Source organism: Podarcis raffonei, chromosome 9, assembly GCF_027172205.1.
Source record: "Podarcis raffonei isolate rPodRaf1 chromosome 9, rPodRaf1.pri, whole genome shotgun sequence".
NCBI lineage: Eukaryota > Metazoa > Chordata > Lepidosauria > Squamata > Lacertidae > Podarcis > Podarcis raffonei.
Window position 1 is genome coordinate 73,362,790 of NC_070610.1, and position 23,979 is coordinate 73,386,768.

The following is a 23,979-nucleotide window of genomic DNA, read 5'->3' on the forward strand; positions in this document are numbered from 1 at the left end:
TGTAGCTAGGGAGGAGGTATGGTATGGGGAGAGTGCCAAGGCTGAATGGAGAAGCCCGGAGGACCACTATTAACCCAGAAGTCTGACGTTCCCCATCCCTGAGTTATACTGTACAGAGGTAACTTGGTTCTCAAACTTAATCCATTCCAGAAGTCCGTTCCAAAACCAAAGCGTTCCAAAACCAAGGCGCACTTTCCCATAGAAAGTAATGCAAAATGGATTTTAAAAACAACCCCTAAAATAGCAATTTAACATGAATTTTACTATCTAACGAGACCTCTGATCCATAAAATGAAAGCAATAAACAATGTACTGCAGTCACACAATCAATCAGTAGCTGAACTGGGTTCTTCCACACAAATCGGAAGCATAACACTCAAAACAGAGCATGTTCGGCTTCCGAAAAGAGTTCGCAAACCAGAACACTTACTTCTGGGTTTGCAGTGTTTGGGTTCCGAGTTGTCTGGGAACCAAGGTACCCCTGTACAGGGACAAGGGCAGAAACGGAGTGATTTGGCAACAGAAACATGTATTGTGCCAGTATCCATGCTTCTTCCTTGACTGGCTGACAGAGCAAGCACTTTGGCCACAGACCAAGTTTTCGTCTTGCACTAGATACAGCTTGTCAGACCTGACGGCTCTTACACTGGAGCAAAAGCCTTAACAGCAAGTCTTTTTCCTGCTCGCACTTTGTCACTGGCTCTTCACTCTTAATCCTTACTCTGCAAAATGTACATCTGGCCTGATCCTGCAGGAATGAGCCTGAGAGATCTAACTTTCCTGTGCCCTTTTCCTCTCTCTCATTATATCTCCCCCTCCCCGTCTCTGTTTTATGTGCTTTATTTTGAGCTGAACAACTGTTCATTCTTTAACTATATTATTTATACATATTCTTATAAATAAAATAATGCACCAAAGCTTTTAGCATGGTGGCACCAGTAATATGGAACACTGTTCCTACTGAAATCAGACAGGAACCTACAAATTCTGATACGTCGCCTGCTGAAAACATCTTTGTTTTTTTAGAGAATTAATTTGATTTGATGTGGGTCATTTGTATTTTATGATTTTATGTGTTTTAATGATTTTATTATATGACAGATAGACAGATGATAGATAGATAGATAGATGATAGATAGATAGATAGATATAGATAGATAGAGAGATAGAGAGATAGAGATATGATATGAACTGGTGCTTTCTAAATACTCTGATAGATAAATCACTATAAATAAATAAATATTATAATTTAAGTTGTAAATGCATGCAGCGTTTCCTTATGTAGTGATAAGCCAACTGCAGCAATCTTACGTAGTGATAAGCCAACAGCAATCTTAAAATCCTATTATATAGTCGAAAAAATGCAGATAAAAGATGAATGGCTAATCAAAAATAAGCAGTGGATAAGGCCTGCCTCAATAAAAGGGTCTTCAAGAGATGCCTAAAAGTCAAAAGTGAGAATGTCTACTGAATTTCTGCTGGAAGAGGGTTCCACAGGGTGGGGCGAGTGACAAAAAATGCTCTGTTTCTAATTGAAGGGATTTGGGCCTTGGAAACACGAGACAACTCATGATGCTTAATCTGGAATACAAGGAGTCAGGCTGCCCTTAAGGTATGCTGCATGGGTGGCCAGTGAAGACAATACTGTCACATGCTGTTTTATGTCTGCTCCCATCAGCAGTCTAGCCCCTGCATCCTGAAACAGCTGGCACTTTTGGACCAAGCTCAAAGGCAGGGCCAAATGAAGTGCATTGCAGCAATTGGTCTCGAGGTTAGTGCTGCATGGACTACATTGGCCAACTGCCGCGAGAATGCTGATAGCCAAATGGTGGAAGGGAGATAAAATACCAACTAAAATGGAATGGCAAGGCGAAATTATTTGACCCTGTAGAATTGGCAAAGATGACAGGAAAAATTAGGAACCGGACAAACCAAAAGTTTAACAAAGAATGGGATATATATTATTATATTTAAAAGAACACTGTTCCCATACGAAATCTTTGACATGCTTTGGTTAACTTCTGCAATGCCATATGTTACAAAGATTATAGATAATTTATGATGAGTTAAATGTCATACAATATGCAGTTAACAAAGAAACGAAGGACCCATGCTGAGGAAAGCTTTCTGGGAAATGATATATAATGAGCTAAAGAAAATGTTTTAAAACACTTTTGTTAAAAAACCAGAAGCTTTTTCTTTATTGGGGATAGTGGGTAGAGAGATACTGAGACAAGATTGAAACAACAGGGGTTACCAACAGAAGAAGAGTGGCAGATAAAGCTGTTGGATTTTGCAGAACTGGCGACACTGACGGGAAAAATCCAGAACCAGCGAGACCAAGCATTCCAAAAGGACTGGAACAAATTTATATTATATTTGAAAGACAACTGTAAGCAATTAACATCATTAGCAGGGTTATCTGAAGATTTGTAAGGTGAAATTGCTACCTATTCGGGTTGCGTAATATAATATTTTAGGTAATGATATAACAAGGATAGGAAATGAAGTGAAATGTAAAGATATAAAGTTTAATTTTGTAAACCATCAGACGGGAGGGAGGGAAGCCGTTAGGCTCAGTTGAGCCAAAGAGATAAAATAAGAGGATATGATGTTACGTAATGTGAATGTATGTAAAACCAATAAAAAATTAATAATAATAATAATAATAATAATAATAATAATAATAATAATAATACACTGGCCAACTGGTGATTATCTGGATATGGCTGAAGCTGGCATATGAGACAAAGCAGATACAAAGCACTGCTATTAAAACAGGGTAGGCTAGTAACTGCTCTTTGACCTTGTATTGCAGCCATTCTAAAAGCCATTTCTGTTAATTGTATCCCGGGATGTATTGTCTTTTGATGAATTCGTCTTCTTTGCTCTGTGCCTGTTAATTAATTGCAGCACACAATGCTAGCCGTATTAGCAATCTCTAGGCTCTTGCAGGATAAATCCTCTCCTGCTTGATTTATATTTGGTTCCCTATCTCTTTAACCAGGACTTAATCCATCAAAGGTGTTTTTGTATTTATATATTTTACCTTTCATCAGAGGTTTTCCAAAAATAAACTCGTGACAGACTATGTGGAAAATCTTTTGAAACATATTCAATTATGCCCACACATTCCTACTTTGTATGGCACTGTACTGTTATTTTTTTCTTCTTCCTTTGCAAAGCACACTTTCATTACAACAATTCTGGCTGTTAAGAGAAGCATGATTTAACCTTTCAGAATGCATGCTGATTTATCCCTCTCTTAAGATAATCAACGCCATTTTGAATGGGGATTTTGCCATTGTCATTCCACCTTGCACAGAATTAAGTCTCTCAGCTACGTGTGTCTTTGGATTGCACTAGGGGCCTATTGAATAACTACATTCACTAACACAATGGTCTTCCACAATGAGGCATTAAATGACGTAGGAAGTTGCTAGGCTGGGTGATTTTTTAGGTTGGAATTCATCAAATTATTAAATCACATATGAAAAAAAAAGATAAGCAGAGCCAGCCTTAGCACTAGGCCAACTGAGGCACTTGCCTCCGGCAGTGGGATCCTGCTGGGATCCTAAGGTGCCAGATCCCACTAATTTGCCTGTCTACTGCCACTGCCAATACTGGAGAAGAGAGGAGAAGCGGGAGCATGAGTGTTACAGATATCTCTCGCAAGAGCTTGCAGAGCCCTGTGTGATCTCTCTGCTGCAGCTTCTCTTCACTTCCCTCAACCGTTCCTCATCAGGCTTGGTTTCCAGACCCTTGATCATCTTGGTTGCCCTCCTCTGCACACATTCCAGCTTGTCAACATCCTTCTTAAATTGTGGGGCCCGAAATGGACACGGTATTCCAGGTGTGGTCTGACCAAGGCAGAATAGAATGGGACTATTACTTTCCTTGACCTGGACACTAGACTTTGGTTGATGAAGCCTAGAACAGCACTAGACTTTTTTTTTTTTTTTTGCAGCTGCATCTCAAAAAATGTTCCACTTGCTTGTTAGCGTATGTTCAATGTGTTGCAAAACTGATGGGGTGGGCCCTGACGATTTGCACAGATGATTTTTTTGAAGGCCTTTCCATCCCTTTTTATTGTGCCACATCCGATCAGTTGAGATCTTAGAGCCCAGCTTTCCATTAGCCTGATCATATTTGTAGCCTGACTCAACTGGATCAGAATCCTTAAGACTCCAACCCACAGGCAGCCCCAATAAGAAAGGAAAGTTTAAGGGGTTTGAATTATTCCTTGCACTTTCCCTCTCAGCTGACTTATACAGGAAGTTGTAGACGTTGCCTGGTTCACCCCAACCTTCATTGCTATCTCTTATGAGGCTAATTTTCCCCAGCTTTCGCTTCCTCTTCCGCTACAGCAGTAGCATAAAGACACTGGGCCTTAGTTTCATGAGCCTCTCTGAATGTTGGCTAGAGAAGCACATTTAGAATTTGTAAAGTCCAAAGATATATCAACTCTGTTTTACAGCTATAGAAATTATAACAGTGATGCTACACGTTGCTGTATGTTAAATAGAAGTGGCTGACTTTTGGGGAAGGGGGAACACAGTAGCAAATTAGCTGCTTTATTGCCCAGCAGACCATGACAAAAATTGACAGGCGGAACCATTCACTATTAATATGAGTGGCATACATCTGAATAAATGGAAATTTAAGAGTACAAAGCCAGGTCCACCTAACGTGTAGCCTGCAATTCAAATCATTTAAGCTGGGGTTGAAAGAAAACTGGCATTGTGTATAATTACAGGAGGGAAAATTCAAGAGATGTCAGAATATCTTAAGAGTTCTATTCTGTCTCATTAAGAGGATGCAATTTAGTCTCACTGAAATGCACAAATATTTGAGTTTATGCATCTTTGCGGTTTCATGGCTGGCATAAAGCGGTAATCAAGTGCCGTGCATTATTTTTTTAAAGGGGGACTATAATGAGACAAGAGCACTTTAAGGAAGTTTTATCTGCAGCGTGTGAACAGTCACTAATGTCGATGCCAGAGACACCGGGGAACAGGGATGGGATCAGCTGAGGCTATAGACAGTCCAAGAACACATGCGGTGGCTTCCATTATGTTATAGGGCAGGGATCGGAGAGGGAGAAATCCCAAATATTCCACTAAACACAGAAAGGATATAAACATATTATGGGGAGGGAGGGAACCCACAAATTTTGAAGATGAAAAGAAAATGCACTTTTCAAGAGGCATGTTTTAACTGTCTTGATTCTATTTACCTCTGCTTTCTTCCTCCGACTACACATCTCCCCAATCTAGTGATGTTTTCCTAATCTTAAAAACAAAAAAGCCTCCTAAATAGTATTCAGTTACACATTTGCATCCTTTTCATCTTATAGTTCCATTTTTATGCAACCCCTTTTCTGCCAAGCAGCCACACAACCCTTTCTCTTTCTTCATCAGAGGGGGTGAGGTCTTGAGGGGAGGAGCTATAGCATGGCACTCCCCCTGCCCCATAAAGGGAACCCGAGAGGTGCTTCAGACATTTCAAGCAAGCAGAGCGGCAAGAAGAGAGACACCCTTTTGACTCCCCCCTCCCTTATTATTCAGAAGGAAGTATTATGCTTTATATAACCGTATTGCTTGTTTGTATTGAGTTGATCTCATGTTATGTAGTTATGTTACTTTAACTGCCCTGTGGCCTTTTGACAAACGGTGGTATATAAATTTTAATCTTTTTTGAAATTTTGGCTGATACGGTCAGGAATGGCTCTCCTGGTAAGCAGGAGCTGAAGCAATAGCCTCTCAGCTGCAAAGTCATTGTCATTTACAAGGTGGGAGAAGAACAAGGCAGTGGAGAGGCTGGGGGGGGGGCAGATGCTCTAAGAGAATCAATCCATTGCTACTACTAGTGTTCCTGTGAAGCCCCAACTTTGCTCCTCCTGGTAACTGACATCACCACTGCTGCCGAGAGCATATTCCTGTGGCCCTACCCTCATGGTGCAATCTTGAGCATGTCAGTCATACTTCCCGTTTCTCCACTTGCTTGGAACGTCTTGAGTACCCCTGGCTTTTCCTTGATTAGGGAAATCAATCTTTGTGAATTCAGATAAGAACTCTCCTGGTGCTATTTCAATCCAGTTTCGGATCCTTAGATGCCCTGGTTGATGACTTTTGTTAGAAGAGGGATGAAGGGACGGCAGCTCTGTTCAGTCTCCTTGACATCTCTGTGGCATTCAACATCACTGACCGTGGTATTCTCCTTGAGTGGCACTGAGGGTAAGAATGGGAGGCATTGCCATGTCCTGGTTCTGCTTCTACCTCCGGGGTTGTTTCCAGAGGGTAGCAATGGGGGACTTCTGCTCAAAACCGTGGGAACTGATGTGTGGTGTGCTGCAGGATCATTCTTGTTCCCTATGCTCTTCAACAACTATATGAAATTGTGAGGAGAGGTCATCAGGGTTTGGCGCGAGGTGTCATCTGCATGCTGATGACACCTACCGTATTTTTCGTCCCATAGGACGCACCTAGTTTTTTTTTGGGGGGGAATAAAGGAAATTCCCCCCCCGTTATTCCCCCCCCAAAAAAAACCAGGTCGGGGAATCCAAACCAGGTCGAGAAACAGCGGGATGGCGGCACTCCGCCTCCCCGCTGTCCCCCGAACTTGTGGGCTGGTGCTAGGGAGAAGCGCGCTTCTCCCTAGCGCCAGCCTCCAAACCAGGTCGGGAAACAGCGGGGTGGCGGCGCTGCGCCTCCCTGCTGTCCCCCGAGCTTGTGGGGCTGCCCGATATCTTCCCGAAGCGCGGGGCGCTCTGCTTCAGCGCTCCCCGCGCTCCGTGCAGCAGGCTGCTATCCGCAGCCTAGGGAGCCCTGCGGGAACTCCCGCAGGGCTCCCTAGGCTGCGGATATCTTCCCAAAGCACGGGGCGCTCTGCTTTCAGCGCGCCCCACGCTCTGCTTTCAGCGCGCCCCACGTCTGGGAAACAGGCTGCTATCCGCAGGCTCCCCAGGATTGCTGATAGCTTCCTGAAGCCTGGAGAGTGAGAGGGGTCGGTGTGCACCGACCCCTCTCGCTCTCCAAGCTTCAGCGAAAACCTGCATTGGCCCCATAGGACACACACAGATTTCCCCTTCATTTTTGGAGGGGAAAAAGTGCGTCCTATAGGGCGAAAAATATGGTAGGTCTGCCTCTCTGTTCCATTCGAATCAGGAGAGGCAGTTCAGGAGTTGTTTTTGTATATGTTGTAAGCCCCCCAGAGTGGCTGGGGCAACCCAGTCAGATGGGCGGGGTACAAATAATAAAATGACAGTGGTGAGTAAGCCAGACTCAGGCTACTGGAAATTCTGAGAATACCAGGATAGCAGGGATCACAGAACTGTTTGGCTTCTTGCCCATTCTGTTATCTTCAGTGATCTCATCTCTCCTTTAGCTGCTAAGTGTCCCTAGGTGGGGTGGGGTGGAGGGGAGGAGCAGGGAAAATTAGCTGCTAAAGGAGACCTGGGATAAGCCAAGATAAACACTGGGCAGGGAAAGGGGACCATCGGCCCCAGTTTACTGGCTGTCAATCTCCTCTTGTGAAATGACAGCCTGCTTACTTGTGGCGGCTTTTGATGTGATCAATGTAGCATGTAGCCCAGCTCTCATTTCAGGGTTTTAGTTAAATCTGGAGTTCTTTGAACTCAGGCTATCCTGCCCTGCGGTAGGAATTTATTTTCCTCCATATATATCCTTAGCATGGATGCCTCCACAAATGAGAAGGAGAAGAAAATACACCCTAGCCTAACCCCAGAGAAACAGCTGGGGGGAAATAGCACTTTGCAAGGCTGTGTGGATTTTTCCAGCTCAACATCCAGATGCTTTCCTTGAAGAGATCTGTGAAAGTGTAAATAATAATTATGAGAGAGGGCTGTGCCCAGTTTCCCCTTTTCTATTATCATTCAAATTAGTTCCCCTCTAGATCTTCCAAAGCTCCTCATTTGAAAATGAATAAATGTTCAATTAAAGAAAAAGTGGGGAAGCAAATGAAGTACAAAATGGTCTCACCCACATGCGGGTCGAATACAATAGGATGTTTAAGCATCTAGGGCAAAATCTGGCCTTGTGCAACAGCAATAACTTACTTAATTACATACCCATTTGCATTCTCCCAGCATCAGAGTCATTGGTTTACCATGAATATATATATGGCAAAGTGAATATTAGCAATAAGAATGCACAAATTACAGAAATGTGATTTGATTTATGGCAAATTTCCTTCATAGAAAGCTAGAGTTATTTAACTACAGAAATGTCTTACTACGTATTAAAGCCGGGAAGTTGACAGGCATAGTTTGCCTGCCGAGGAGCAAATGGGGTGGAGAAGACAGCTGGCCCTACCATTAGGCAGAGTAATATACCTGCCTGGTCTTCCAGCCCCTTTCAGCCAGCCTTCCAATCAGCCATGCTGGATGACCCTCTTACCTCTCAGGGTCCTTCACTGGTGTGGTCTCAAGGATGTGGTTTGAAGGCAGATTTACCAACCTTGCTGAAACTAAGCAGCTCTGGGACCCGGTCAATGTTACGAAAAAGGAGCAATGCAGAAGCAAGCACCAGGTGGCTGGAATGGTAAACAGGATGTGAATGTTATTGGATTGTCCCGTGGGAAACTGGGACTGTCTGTAAAGTGCTCTGAGAGCCGGATGTTACCTCAGAGCAGCACATGACCCTGTACTGGAAGTACATGGGTGGAGTTTATTCTCTCTCTGCGTTGGGAATCAGAGTGTGCAGACATGTTTCTCTGTACTGGTGAAAGACAGGAATAAAGACATGTAAAAATATTTCTGTCTGTCTCTTTCCCCCCCCCCCTGGAGATGGGAGGGGGAGGAGTGGTGTGTTCTTTTCACGTTTGAGGAGAATCGCCGAAGAGACCTCCCTTGATCTTGCCGGCAGACGCTGGCAGGGGAGGTAAGGATTCAAGCCGGGCACCTGGAGGGTGGCCAAATTCCTAAGAGCTGGAGGCTCTGCTCGCTTGGATCCCGACAACTGGTAGCAGACCGATGGTTATCTGATCTATGAGAATCTGCATGAGAGGTGAGAGGTCGATGAATCGTTGCCATCCTCTGCACCTAAGGAGATAAAGAAAAGCGTCTGCCTGCAGCCAGAAGCTGAAACAGACAGCTGGACACCGAGAGGAGTGTGTTTCAAGGCAACGGAGCCAGAAAAGGTATGCTACATTTCGGGCTAAGAGAGAATGAACGCAGAAAGGCTTATTTTCTGGTTCACAAGAAAGAGCTGCGTTTGAAAAACAACAGCTCTGAAAGGGCAAGCTTGCATACCAGGAATTCCTGTGGTGAGATAAGGAGTTCCGTCCTGAGCAGGTTGCTAGGCAACGTCTGCCAGTTACTGAGTGGCCTAAAAAGAGCCTGGGAAATCGAAAGTGTATCTGCGCAGCTGTGCAAGGGTTTTGAAAAAACAGCCCAAAGGTTTGCCTGCCAGTGAAAGCAGTAAACAAAGACTTTTGGAGTTTACTGGCTTGAAAAGTGAAAGCTGGCTTGAGATTGAGTGTAAAGCTGACCCTTGGATTCAGCATGGATGCCAAGAAGGGGGGAGTGCCCCTGAGTGCCGTGGTTCTAGATGAACACAGCCGGCATGCTGCACTGGAGGTAAAGGACAGGGGGAGGGAGGAACGGAGTTCTAATTCCCCCACCGATGAGGCTACTGGAAAGGATGCTGTAGCTTTGAATGCTGTCCGATGTTTCAATTGCGGACAGGCTGGGCATCTTCAGCGGAACTGTAAGAAGCCACGTCAGCCAAAAGGAGCGAAGGGCCGCTCAGCAAAACCTGAGGCGTCAGGCAAAGGTCGTACCAAGCCTATGGTGGAACCTGCAAAGGCTTTGATGGCGAAAGGAACCACGCCAGATGTTGGGAACGCGTTTATTATCGACACTGCAGCGACGGTTCATATGTCCCCACACAGAGGACTCTTTTCAACGTTTAAGAAGCAAAGCTTCACTGTGACACAGGCCAACGGTCAGGAGCTGGAAGCGGCCGGCGTGGGGACTGTCTATCTTAAGAGTCTGGACTTGACAATAAACAATGTTTACTTGGTTCCTGAATTGAAGTTCAATCTGCTGAGTGTTTCGCAGATTGCAAAGAGAGGACTGAAACTGTCCTACGATGCTGAGAGCTGCAAGATCTACAAAGATGGAGAGTTATTTCTTTCAGCCAGGGAGAAGGATGGACTTTATTTGTTGACTTTTGCACAAAGTGATTACATGGAATGTAATTCATCTGTGTCTAACCTAGTTTCTCTTGCAGGTGTGAGCAAGAAGAAGACCGGTGTCAACAGAGCATTTCAGCGGGTGTATGCTGATGTGATTGGTCCTCTAGAACCATCTAGAGGCAATGCAAGATATTATCTTGTGTGTGTGGATCATTTCTCTAACTATGTCTGGGTTTATGTGTTGAGAAAGCCAAAGGAAGCCTTAGAGAGGTTTCAGGAGTTTTGTGACAAAGTTAAGAGTATGCATGATGCTAACATTGATTGTCTATTCACAGATGAGAAGCAGATTTTTCTTTTACAGGATTTCCAAAGGTTCCTGCAGAAGAAGGGAATAAGACACAAGATTGCTGTTTCAGCGGAAGCGTGGAACAGGGGTGTCTGTGTACGGGTGAACAGAGAATTGCAAAAGGGGATGGAAGCGCAATTGCTTAGTTCACATCTGCCACATGAGTACTGGGCCGAGTCTCTAATGTCGTTCTGTTATACGAAAATGAGAAAGGTTTCAAAAGAGTTGGGAAGTTCTCCTTTTGAGAAACTGTTCCACAGAAAACCTTCTGTTGCCCATTTCAAGGTGTTTGGGTCTCATGTGAGAACAGAAGCTCCAGGTGGAGTAAAGAATGCCAGAGGCATTTTTGTGGGGTATGAAAAGGGTCTCTACAGAGTAATTTTGTCTGAATCTGGTCAGGTGATTCTCACAAAATTTCTAGAGAGTGCTCCTGAAAAGGAGAGAGTGATAGTACACACATTTCCCACTGAGGACGATTCAGATGATGATGATTTCACTGATTTCAGCTGTACAGAAAGTGATGACACTGATAGCTCGGAGAGCTCAGTTGTCACAGTCATTGAGAGGAAGTCTCACACAATAGATAGGCCTTCACAACTGAAGGATGAACCACTGTTTACCATTGGAACTAGTTCTCCAAAGAGTCCTGAGACTGGACCAGTGAGCAGAGAGGATCAGCACCTCATACGTAGGTCTGAGAGAGTTACAAAGGGTCAACCACCCAAGAGGTACTCAAAAGAGTTTGCTAACTTAGCTGTTGCATGTGTTGCTGTTGTAAACAACCGAGGACAGGTTGGAGCTGTGTCTAAGTCAGAGACAAAGACACAACAGAGAGTTGCTAGCCAAGGTAATGCAGATGCACTCATTCCTTGGAAACCAGACAACCAGAGAGGTACACTGGGGAAACCAGTGGCGGGGAGTTCCAAGGGTGGAACTGAAACAACAGGGGAGTGTTATGTGTATAACAACTGTTTGTTTTCTTCTCTGGATCATGCTTTGCTTGCTGCAACACGCATTGATTCTTTTGGGGGAGGATGTTACGAAAAAGGAGCAATGCAGAAGCAAGCACCAGGTGGCTGGAATGGTAAACAGGATGTGAATGTTATTGGATTGTCCCGTGGGAAACTGGGACTGTCTGTAAAGTGCTCTGAGAGCCGGATGTTACCTCAGAGCAGCACATGACCCTGTACTGGAAGTACATGGGTGGAGTTTATTCTCTCTCTGCGTTGGGAATCAGAGTGTGCAGACATGTTTCTCTGTACTGGTGAAAGACAGGAATAAAGACATGTAAAAATATTTCTGTCTGTCTCTTTCCCCCCCCCTGGAGATGGGAGGGGGAGGAGTGGTGTGTTCTTTTCACGTTTGAGGAGAATCGCCGAAGAGACCTCCCTTGATCTTGCCGGCAGACGCTGGCAGGGGAGGTAAGGATTCAAGCCGGGCACCTGGAGGGTGGCCAAATTCCTAAGAGCTGGAGGCTCTGCTCGCTTGGATCCCGACAGTCAATGCCTGGATGGGGCACTACCTGGGAACCCCATGCACTCTGCTGTGAAGGCTATCGCTAGCTACTAGCCACAATGGCTAAGCTCTGCCTCCATGGTTGGAGAAAGCAATGCTTCTGAATACCAGTTGCTGGACACTACAGGAGGGGAGAGTACTCCTGTGCTCCAATCTTGCCCACAGTTCTCCTCAGGCACCTGGTCGGCCACTGTGAGAACAGGATGTGGGTGGGACACAATGGGCCATTGGCCTGAATTGGAAGGCTCTTCTTATGTTCTTAGGAGTCCCATAATGGAAGACTGTAGCAAATGAATAGTCAATTGCTCATAATGCTCAGGAATGGAGTACAGAGACCGGTGAGGGGAGGCTGACAAATAAAAGAAAGGAAACACACAGAGTGAATAAGGAGTGGGTACTTGTGAGACAATGGTGCAGTGAGAGAGACCTGGGATCATCCTCACGGACAGCGGATGAGGAAGTGAATTTCCTTCCACTGTACCACTTCAGGTTGCAAGTGGGGATTCACACAGTTGAGTGCTCCTCCACAGGAAGACAATTAACAATGAAATCCAGCATAGGAGTTCCCACCTAACAGAGTGCACCTATAACCATTTTTGCCTCCTAATATGCTGTTCATGAGAGCTAGGCCAGAGAAGAAAGTAGTTATGGAACAAACAGAGAGGTTACAAATTGTGAAAGGCTCAGACACAGTTGTAGTGTTGCAAAGAGGGAAAGGAGAGCAGGGGATAATAATAATAATAATAATAATAATAATAATAATAATAATAATCATAATAATAATCATAATAATCATAATCATAATAATTAGCTCTCAACAAAATATAAAAACATCATAAAAAGTCAAATGTTAAAAACTTCTCAATGCAGGAGGTGCTGAAATACATATAGGTATGGATTTAGATGATATAGATATAGACGATATAGATATAGATACAAATATAAATATATACTTAGACTCACTTCAACTGATTTAGTATGGAGCCTAGGAATCTGCCTTCCACCGGGTCAAACCATTGCTCCATCAAGTTCAGTATTGGCTACACTGACTGGCAGCAGGTCTCCAGCATTGTAGAATGCCCTGTCCTACATGGAGACTTTGGGACCTTCTACATTCACTGTGGATTTTCTGTCACTCTGCTACTTGCTCTCCTCTGTACTGGGAATGAGATATTTCCCCTCTTTATGGTCCCTCTGCTTTGCAGTCCCCTGCTCCCAAATTCCAGTTTAAACAGGAGATCTGCTAAAATCATTCTCAGAATCTAGAGTATGCAGATTTGGCCAAAGTTCTAGGAAGCTTCCACTCCTTTGGCCTCTTCCCTCGTCCCACCTACACTACAAAACAACGAGAACATCACTGATAACAACCATGTATGTGGCTCCATCAGGATTCATTCTGTGCACACCCGCTTCCGCACGCAAGGGAAATTATCATGCCAAAGGGATCTTGATGCAATTGTATGAAAAGAACTTCTCAAACTATACTGGAAAGAGCCCTCTTGTGTCGTCTTGCAAATGAACAATGTAATACAGCGTGCACTTTTTTGGGGGAAAACCAGGCATCTGTAATTAGGCACTCTATGTCAGCACAGCACAGCAATTAGATCTTTTAAACTTTTTCCTTTTTCTTTTTGCATAAAAACCCTGAAAGGGGGGCTTGGCCAAATACGCATTTACTACAGGGCTGTTAGTACTTTATTATAATTCACGCTTTATTAAAGAGCACATTAAATATGCCATGGAACCATTTAATGTGTCTGCTGCAGATTTGGTTTATTGTGTTTTTATCATTGTGAATTAGTTTTATGAAAAGCAAATAGGCAAAATTTTGCATAATGCTGGACCTGAAATTTTAGCAATTATAGATGTCTTCTTTTTTTTTTTTTTGACTGAACACTGAGCATGCCAGAATACAAAATGATTTTTTATTTTTTTAAGCAAACACTCACCTTTTATTAATGAAAGTTCTAATGGAAATGGAGAGAATACTTAGCTGGTGATCCCCAAATGGATTTGCATTGGAGAACTTGAGATCCACACCTGCTGCACATTTCATCAGTTTGTGTGGTGTTTTTTTAAAATAAATAAATAAATTTAAACCAGTCCACACCTCTAGGTGGTTTCATTGTCTGGGCTAACTGGCTATTAACAGGCAATTAAAAGACGCGGGTGGTGCTGTGGGTTAAACCACAGAGCCTAGGACTTGCCGATCAGAAGGTTTGAATCCCCACGACGGGGTGAGCTCCTGTTGCTCGGTCCCTGCTCCTGCCAACCTAGCAGTTTGAAAGCACATCAAAGTGCAGGTAGATAAATAGGTACCGCTCCGGTGGGAAGGTAAACGGTGTTTCCATGCACTGCTCTCGTTCGCCAGAAGCGGCTTAGTCATGCTGGCCACACGACCCGGAAGCTGTATGCCAGCTCCCTCAGCCAATAAAGCGAGATGAGCGGCGCAATCCCAGAGTCGGTCACAACTGGACCTAATAGTCAGGGATCCCTTTACCTTTACCTAAAAGACCTAATCCACTGCTTGGTGAACATCCTGGTGCATATGCAGATCTTCTGCAAAAGCAAGATTCCTTGCTCCCTCCATGCTCAGACTCCATGCTCACACCTCTGTGTGCTTATAGGACTGCCTCCATCCCCTGACATGGGAGAGATATTGATGCAGCTGGACAATGTGAAGCCCTCCTGATGCTATTGGACTAGAACTCCCATCAATACCAGCCAGCATGGTCAATGTTCAGGGGCAGGGTCAGATTCAGTTTTGATGAGGCCCTAAGCTACTTAAGATAATGGGGCTCTTTATATGTCCAGCTGCCCTCTGTCAACAACAAATTGCCACTGTTTTTTGTGTTGAATACTGTATATGCTATATGGTAATTTAAGGATCTAATAGGTATCTAAAGCCATTTGCACATAACAAAATATATTTTATCAAAGTAATTGTTACAACTAGTCCATACAGAATGCAGGCACCCTATATATAGAAATTAGCAAACCAGTGATATTTTAGGGAGCAGGCTAGCTGGTGGGGCCCATTACTTACATCATAGAAGCCTACACAACACAAAACACTGTTGCTGTATGTAGGTTTTATTTTATTTATTTTTTATCTTATATGTTGGAAATGTGCATCCAGTTGTTGTTTTTTTATTTTGGGGGGCAAGAGAGTGGGGCCCTAAGCTATAGCTTGTTTAGCTTATAAGTACATCTGGCACTGGTCAGGGGTGCTGGAAGCTGTAGTCCACAACCACGAGAAGGCACTACGTTGGATAGTTCTCTGCTCCCCATAGTTGCACCAGCCAATTAAAGAGGTGCAATCAGGATATCTTACCGCAGTGGTTTTCAACTATATTTATAAAACACACGGCTTCCCTCGGAGATTGAGTCGAATCAGGCCACAGTTTGTTAAGGGTGCTTGGTACTGTGGCTCTCTGAGAGATAAACTACAGTTCTCTGGGGGGGTTGGGGGGACATACAGTAGCGGAGAGCAGGTGGGGGAGTGGCTGGTGTGCATCCCAGGGGTGTGGCGCACCGCCCCACAGGGGTGTGGCACACGTCCTGGGGGTGTGTTGTGCCGCCCGCAGGGGCGTAGTGCCCAGCATGGGGGTGGCAGCCGCGATGGCACCCCCCCAGAATCATGGTGCCTGGGGCGGTGCGCTCCCCCGCCCCCCTCTTCTTCCACCAGTGGGGACATATGCTCTAAATGTATGAGGTGCATGAAACTCTAGTTTCCTGAGAGCAGCAACTCACAACTCAACTAAGAATCCACTAAATATTGACTTCACACGTGCTGCTCTGAAAGAAACATGAATTGTACAGGAAGAGGGTGCTTTCAGGCTGCGTTCAAGGAAGAAAGGTACGGCTTCATCAGTAAGGGTAGCATTAACTTTTCCCAAACCGTTTCCATAACAAGATACCAAACCCATGGAGAACATAGCACACAGGATCAGTACCAGACTTCTGGGGGCTTATTGATGCTGATGGGGCCCAGCCCCACAATACACAATTCTACCCGACACAATTCTTTTTTTCTGGTGCTGCTGCCACAGCAATGACAGCAATACCACTCAGAGTCCCCAGAGAAACATCTTCGAGGTGAGTAGGCAGGGGGTGAAGCTTTTTAATACGAGCTAAGATGGACTTCCATCAACGGTGACTTCTCACCAGCTTAATTTACCCAAAATGTATTGTCCTAGCCAATAAGCTCTACGGTTTTATAAACTTCATAAATCTAAAGGCTCCTAAGGCATTGCATTCTGGGTAAATTAAGGCAATGGGTGCTGAGCTTGGCTCCCCTTCAAAAGCAGCAGCAGCAGCAGCACCTACCTACTGCCCAAATGGCCATCTGGCGTCTGGTGAGGAAACTTGGCACAGCCAGGTTTGGCTGGTAATGGGCCTTTCCGAGACCCTAGGGTCATGGTGAGTGCCCAACTTGGTTGAACACTGGCACCAGGCCCAATTGCCCATGGTTCGGAGCTATCAAACGTGCTTCAACATATAGTGGCAGTGACTGGGTCGGAAGCAGCACTATGCAAGCTTTGCCACAGGTCACAGAACCGATTGTTGATTGACCTTAAATGGAAAGAAAAAGAAAAGAGGCATTTGCTGTCCGCACTCACCTGTTTCGGAAAGCAGCTTTGTCGCTTCTAGCACCTTCTCCGTGTAAACCCCAGCTTCGTAGTTTTCCATCTCGGCGTTAATAATATGGATGACCCTGGCTGCACGGCCTCGGATTGCCCCCGCGGTCCTGTCCAGCGTGTCAACATCTCCCTCTTGCAGTGCAATCACACATTTGTTGACGTCCTCCAGAATGTGGTTTTCTGCACACACAGAGACACACAAGACAGAATGTTTGTTGTGTGGCTCCTTTCAAAGAACGGTATGATCTGTCTGTGCGGCAAGGCTGAGAAATAGATCACAAACAAAATCCTAATTTACGGAAGCATCTAGGGTGGGTGGGGATGGAATGAGATGATTGAGATGGGCCCAGTGCCACCCAGTGAATCCTTGGGTGAACAAGGTTAAAGTCCAGGTAGCCTAAAGCTCAATATTTTGCTAAGAAGCTTGGAGTTGGGCTAGCAGAGCCAAAATTAAAATAAAAGAATGGCATACGACAGATTTCTGTCGTATGAGACAAATGTGGATCTCTCCACAAGGCAGATGCCTCAATCCACTGGTTCATAGCAAATGTAAAGGAAATCTGCTAGGAGTCACACTAGCAGTGCTGGTCACCATGACTCCCTCCCTAAGCACTGCCCTAGACTTCATTATTATAATCAGCACTGTTCATACCAGGAGAGATGAACGGGAGGAAAAAAAAAACCCTACAAATCCTCCTTAAAGAAAACCAAATCCTGTTCTCAGGGGAAATTATGCATTTCAATTTACTTATTTTGCATAAGCTTGTTCAGTTCGAATACTCAACTGGATATTTGAGCTTTCATAAAATTTCAGGGTGTTTTTCCCTCTCCATTGTTGGCAAAGAATGGCAAACTTGTAGGACAGAAATAAGAATATGAACAACAGCAACAATAATAATGTTGCCAGATCCCTGCCCCCAAAGAGCATACAATATAAATGTTAGCAGTAGCCAAGACAATAGAGGAAAGGAAGATTCAACAGAGAGGAGGGAGACGGTAGATTTCATTCATTCATTCATTCATTCATTCCGTGCCTTTTTCATTGACAGGCTGATCAATGAGAGTCAAGGTAGCGTCATGCATGTAGGAGTCATTTTGGTTGAGAGTTGAAACTAAGCAGGCTGGCCAACAGCATGCCTTATTTACTTGACACATTTTATCCCACTCTTAAGATTTATTTACCTAGGACAATGTATGAGTTCCACATAACCCCAGTAGATAAGTGCTGGTTTTGACTGGCTTTAAACTGTTCAGGGCCGCAATACCTCAAGGACTGCCTCTTTCCATATGAACCTACCCAGACCCTGGAATCATCTTCTGAGGCCCTCCTTCGTGTCTCCTCCTTGAGAGGTCCGGAGGGCGGCAACACGAGAACAGGGCCTTCTCTGCAGTGACTCCCCATCTGTGGAATGCTCTCCCCAGGGAAGTTCGCCTGGCACCTTCATTATACACCTTTAGGTGCCAGGCAAAAACGTTCCTTTTTAACCAGGCCTTTGGTTGACATCCTATACCCTTTTAAAATGTGGCTCTGTTTTGGGGGGTGCTATTGGGTTATTGTTCTTATTTTGATTTTATATATTGTGATCTTTTCTGTGAACCAGCCTGAGACCTCTGGGTATAGGGTGGTATATATATATATATATATATAAATAAATAAATAAATAAATAAATAAATAGCTGTCAACGGCTAGATTCCAGTTGTGGATGGACTATCACAAACCTTCAGACTAACACCCTATATTCTTTTAAATGTGTTTGCGGGAGGGGGCGCGGGGAGGCGGGGGTTATTGTTTTGTTGTTCTTGCTTTTATTATGCATTTGGTGTTTTTATCTTGTATCTTTAAGGACCTGAGATCTGCAGATAAAGGGCGGTATATAAATTTAATAAAAAATAAAAATAAAGATGCTGACACAAAGCTATTTCCCATTGAAACAAAGGTATGTATATGTACCATATATGTATATGTGTACACACACACACACACACACACACAGACACACACTTTTTAACTCCACTCAAGTTTTTTCCCCATAGACTTTGTAAAAAAAGACATGAAAAAAACTTTTAGGGCAGATTTCCACTTTCTTTATCTTTGGTGCCATTCCTCTAGTAACCCAAATTTGGTCAATTCTAGTCCATGTCATCTTAGCTTCAGAGAAGAAGGTTCCCTCTCTCCCCAGGGGGTTCTTAGTTCTCCAAATGTCAATCAAGTCCATATTGTCAGTCAATTCAAAGAAAGTTTTTGGTAGTCTACCAACTTTGGTGACCATATATGTATATGTGTACACACACACACACACACTTTTTAACTCCACTCAAGTTTTTCCCCCATAGACTTTGTAAAAAAAGACATGAAAAAAACTAACTGGGGGTGGGGAGCGCTCCACCATCCTTTCTCTGCATCTGGCCTAATTGTTAAAAAGGCAAACAAACAAACAAACAAAAAATAACCTAGTAATTCTAGTGGAAGAATGCAAAATGAAGTAGATGCACAGCTAAGCTGCAAGCCCTGTCTTACAACTATTTGAAACCTCAATTGACAAAATGCATCTACATCCTGGAGATTGCAGGCATGCAGTTGCAAAGTACAGGGAATACTTTTTATGTGTTTTCAAGGAACAAAACCTGCTAAGACATTTCCTCCTTTCCTTTGATCTTCTTGCAGCACATCTCCCAGAGGAAGAAGTGGCAATTGTTCATTTCACATAACCACAAAGCTCTTTCTTCTATAAACCAAACCTTGCTGAACAGCTGATGAACCTCCTCCAGCCCCCACAGCCTCTGACTTAGGTAACCACAAGGACAGAGAGGCAAGCGACCAAACAGGGCACAGAAGTTGGGGTGTTTGACTATTGGGGGACTTTGCAGATGGTACCCTTCCATTATAAACCACTGGGAAGCTTAGAAGTTTCTCATTTTCTTTTTAGCAGAGTGCACCCAAAATTCCATAGGAGATGAACTGGCTAGATAATGCAGTAACTGGCATAGTTCCTATCAGCAAAGAGTGCTTGAGACTGCCAAATGGCAGCTATATGTTTGGAACCACTGGAGTAAAAAACAAGGTTCAAGGAGAACAGATGGTCCCAGAGAAGGTGAGTCTCTGTCCCTGACCTTGCTGATTTTGGGAGGCGTGTGCCAACAGCTGAAGCAATTCCAAAATGCCTGCCTGGTCCACAGTTGTCATTTGTGCACAGAATTTACCATTTGTCTTACAGCGTTAGTTGCCGGGCAACTTCCTCTGCAAACCGTTCTGCTAGTTTTCAATGTGCTTCTTGTGCTTTCCATAGCAATGCACAGCCAAAAGAGTTATGGGGGGGAGTAGAAATGTTTAAGGCGAAGATTGAACATGTGGCTGCTGGAGCTCATTGCAACATTGACAGGCTCCCTCTCTCTTGGACTGAATAAAGACTAGGGATGGCAAAAAGAGTAATAATAATAATAAATTTTAAATAATAATAAAAAAATTTCTTTATACCCCGGCCTCCCCGGCCAAGACCGGGCTCAGGGTAGCTAATGTCAGGTATAAAAACAATTGATTAAAATACAACTTAAAATGCAGTCTCATTTCAGTGGAAGCCCAGATCAAAAACTGGGGGGAGAAAACATCAAATCTTCACCAAGGCCAATTATCCAGACTGGTCCTACGTGGGCCAGAAAAGCCAGGGAAGTCCATCACAGGAAAAGGAAAAGGAAAGAGGGGGAGGGGATCAGGCTGATTCCAAGCCAAAGGCCAGGCGGAACAACTCTGTCTCACAGGCCCTGCAGAAAGAAATCAGATCCTGCAGGGCCCTGGTCTAATGAGACAGAGCGTTCCACCAGGCCAGTGTTGAAAAGGCCCTGGCTCTGGTTGAGGCTAATCTGACTTCCTTAGGGCCCGGGACCTCTTGAGTGTTGCTATTTATGGACCTTAAGGTCCTCCGCGGGGCATACCAGGAGAGGCGGTCCCGTAGGTACAAGTACTTATCCCGTGTAATATTATGTGTTGCAGTTTGTGCGCTGGTTACTTCAAGGCTGGATTACCGCAATGCGCTCTATGTTGGGCTTCCCTCATTCTGGATCTGGAAGCTGCTGTTAGTGCAGAATGCTGCGGCATGACTACTGCCAGGAGTGAAGCTTTGTCAGCATCTAACTCAGGCACCCCCAAACTCAGCCCTCCAGAAGTTTTGGGGCTACAACTCCCATCATCCCGGGCTAACAAGACCAGTGGTCAGGGATGATGGGAACTAACTCCTGTACTCAGAGATCTGCACGGGTTGCTGATTTGCTACCAGGCCAGGTTCAAGGTGTAACTATTAGTTTATCAAGTCCATAAAAACTTGGGACCAGTTCACCTACAAAATTGCCTTACTCCACATGTGCCCACTTGACCACTTTGACCGGCGCAATTGGCACAATACCCACAACACATCTGTAAGAACTTGATTGTTTAGTGTGGCGGTGACTACACTTTGGAACTCCTTGCCTATTGAGATCAAACAGGCACTTTCGCTGTACTCTTTTTGGCACCTGCTAAAAACTATTCCTGTTCAGATAAGCCTACCCAGATGCTTAGAAAGTTGAGGTGCTCTTAATCTGTTTTGGTATTTTAGCTTTTGCAAATTTTAAAGTATTGTTGTGCATTTTCTGCCTCTTGTTTTATCTTTTTGTAAACCGCTTTGATGCTTTTGACAATCAAGTGGAGTGTAAAACTTATGAAACTGATAATAATAATAATAATAATAATAATAATAATAATAATAATAATTCATATAAAAAGCACTAGGTTGGACATGTGTGGGATCCATCAATGGATCCATGTGGACTAGCTGCAATGGCTATGCTTTACCTCCACTGTCAGAGGCAGCTTGCTTCTGAATACCAGTCACTAGAAACCACAGGATGGAAGAGTGATTTTGCACTCAGATCCTGCTTGAGAACTTCCCATTAGGGCATCTTGTCGGCCACTATGAGACCAGATGGGCCTTTGGCTGGATTCCAGCAGGGCTCTTCTTATATTATATACTTATGAAAGCCAATTTTCATTTTAATGGCTCATTCTTTGCATCACCATTATAAAATATGGCCTCGTTCTTGATGGGCTGATTCACATACGGGTTACAGATTCTTCAGGTTACAGACACTTCAGGTTACAGACTCCACTAACCCAGAAATAGTACCTCGGGTTAAGAACTTTGCTTCAGGATGAGAACAGAAATTGCACGGTGGCTGTGTGGCAGCAGCAGGAGGCCCCATTAGCTAAAGTGGTACCTCAGGTTAAAATAAGTTTCAGGTTAAGAACGGACCTCCTGAACAAATTAAGTTCTTAACCCGAGGTACCACTGTACTTAGATGGTAGCACTTGCCCTTTGGTACTGCCTCCCATTATATAACAAGAAGGTGCCGTCTCTATTGCCCTGTTGAATATAATCCTTTTTCAACAAGCCTATAAGTTGAGATTTATATCCATGTTGGTATCTGTATTGGATTTGAATTGATTTTATACACATGCTGCTGTTTCAAATCTCTCTCTCTCTCTCTCTCTCTCTCTCTCTCTCTGTGTGTGTGTGTGTGTGTGTGTGTGTTGTGTTGTTCTTATATATGCAATTGTTCCTTTTTAGGTTTTTCATAGTTTCATTGTACTGAAAAATCACTTAGAGATGCCCTAAGGGAAGTGATTCATGCTTTGATAAAGCTTGGCTTGGCTTATGAAGACTCATCCTGGAACAATTCCACCTGTTCATTTAATGGATGTTGTTTGGATGGTGTTACCTGAGACAGAGAGGAAATCATCCACAGAAGTGATGTCGTCGACGGCCTCGGTGAGAACCCGCACTTGCTTCTCCCACTGGTCTTTGAAGACGTCCATGTTGTCCTGGGCCACTTTGCTCTGGGGCCTGGCAGCCAATGTCAGGGCCGCGTTTATCACCTATGAGTCAAAATTGGTTCTTGTGAGCAATGACAAAGAGAAAGAGAGAGAGAGAGAGACCCTTCTCAAGGGGAAAAAAGAACAATTTGATTAAAGACTACATTAAAAGCCCAGCTGTGTGCTTTGATCGCTCCGTTCATTAAGCGAGGCTCAGTATACAAATGCATTTTTCGCTATTTGGGCAAGGCAATCAACAATATAATGGAAGGCACAAGACTCTAATCTTCGTACCGGGTGTTTTTCTATGTCAAGCACCTTATGCTCTTTAATACTGCAGAAGGCTTCCAAGTATATACACGAACAGACATATTTTTCATGCACAAATATGGCTTACCTGTGGACACAGACTATCAATCTGGGTTGCTGCCATGCGGACTAATTTTACACCTTCTTCGTTATTGGAAATTGAACAGGCCAAATTGGCAACCTGCAATAAAAGCCAGCAAAAATAAAAATAAAAAATGGGTTTGCTGTCAATAAGGATAATTCTCCCCTCTCTTTTTTATTTGTACGGAAAAATGCCTAGGAACAAAGAAATTGCATGTTAAGGGTATTAGCTTCTTGTGAGCCTTCATCAATCTTGGTCAGAAACCTCCCAAAGTGAAAGTAAGGCCTAAAAGGGGGCAGAAAGTTCACCTTACCAAATCTATCTTTGTTCCTGGCTGAAAGGACAAACTGCTGAATGGACATGATGCGGTACATATAACCAGAAAGATCCCCTATGCCTTGAGGTCCCTTAGGTAGGTAGGAACGGCCGAATCTGTCAATTTCAGGTTTCTCATTTTCTCAACCTTATCTTTACTTCTCCACATTTATGTATCACTTTTGACTTTTTAAAAAAAGTTCTCATGAAATTTCCTCCGTAAGTGCAAATTCATCCCCCCTAGAGACATTTTTGCAAAGCATGTTCCCCTGATATAATTCATCTTTGCATGCTATTTTCTTTTTTTAAAAATCCACTCTACACTAGCATGAACATTTCCATACACATTGCGTGGCTGGAGAACTGCTCTGCAAAATTTGGAGAAGTGTGCATTTTGAAGGATGGCTGTGTTTCGACTAACATATTGTTCCCAAAAGGGTGAATTAGGTAGATTCAACTTTAAATGTGAACTGAATCAAATTTCTCCCCCATCCCTGTCCTAAGCACAGGGAGCTTTGCACTGAAAAAGAATGGGAAGGTCTGGTGCATTGGAAATGGTTACTTGGTGTTTTTGTACTGTCAAGAAAAGACATCCACGAATCACTCCTTCTTCGGCAAACTAAACTCTGGCTATTTCCAACGTTAAGACCTCTGAAGCTGCTATATAGACTGCCTCTTGACCTGTAGCTTGTGAATAGCTCTCTGAAAAATTTTCTCAGGAGATTGTCTATTTATCAGAAGAATTATTCATGCTTGAACTCCCTCTGC

General features: G+C 43.9%; 1 protein-coding gene across 4 annotated transcripts in view; it reads right to left on the reverse strand.

Annotated features, from left to right (window-relative positions):
* Positions 1–23,979, reverse strand: part of CTNNA2 (catenin alpha 2) — a 544,191-nt gene that overhangs the window by 68,317 nt on the left and 451,895 nt on the right. For all 4 annotated transcript variants that reach the window (XM_053402026.1, XM_053402025.1, XM_053402027.1 and 1 more), the window contains 3 exons: positions 22,903–22,995; positions 22,412–22,568; positions 16,642–16,842 (listed from right to left, as the gene is read on the reverse strand). In XM_053402026.1, coding sequence (XP_053258001.1) covers positions 16,642–16,842; positions 22,412–22,568; positions 22,903–22,995 — 451 coding nt within the window. The remainder of the gene's footprint in view (positions 1–16,641; positions 16,843–22,411; positions 22,569–22,902; positions 22,996–23,979) is intronic.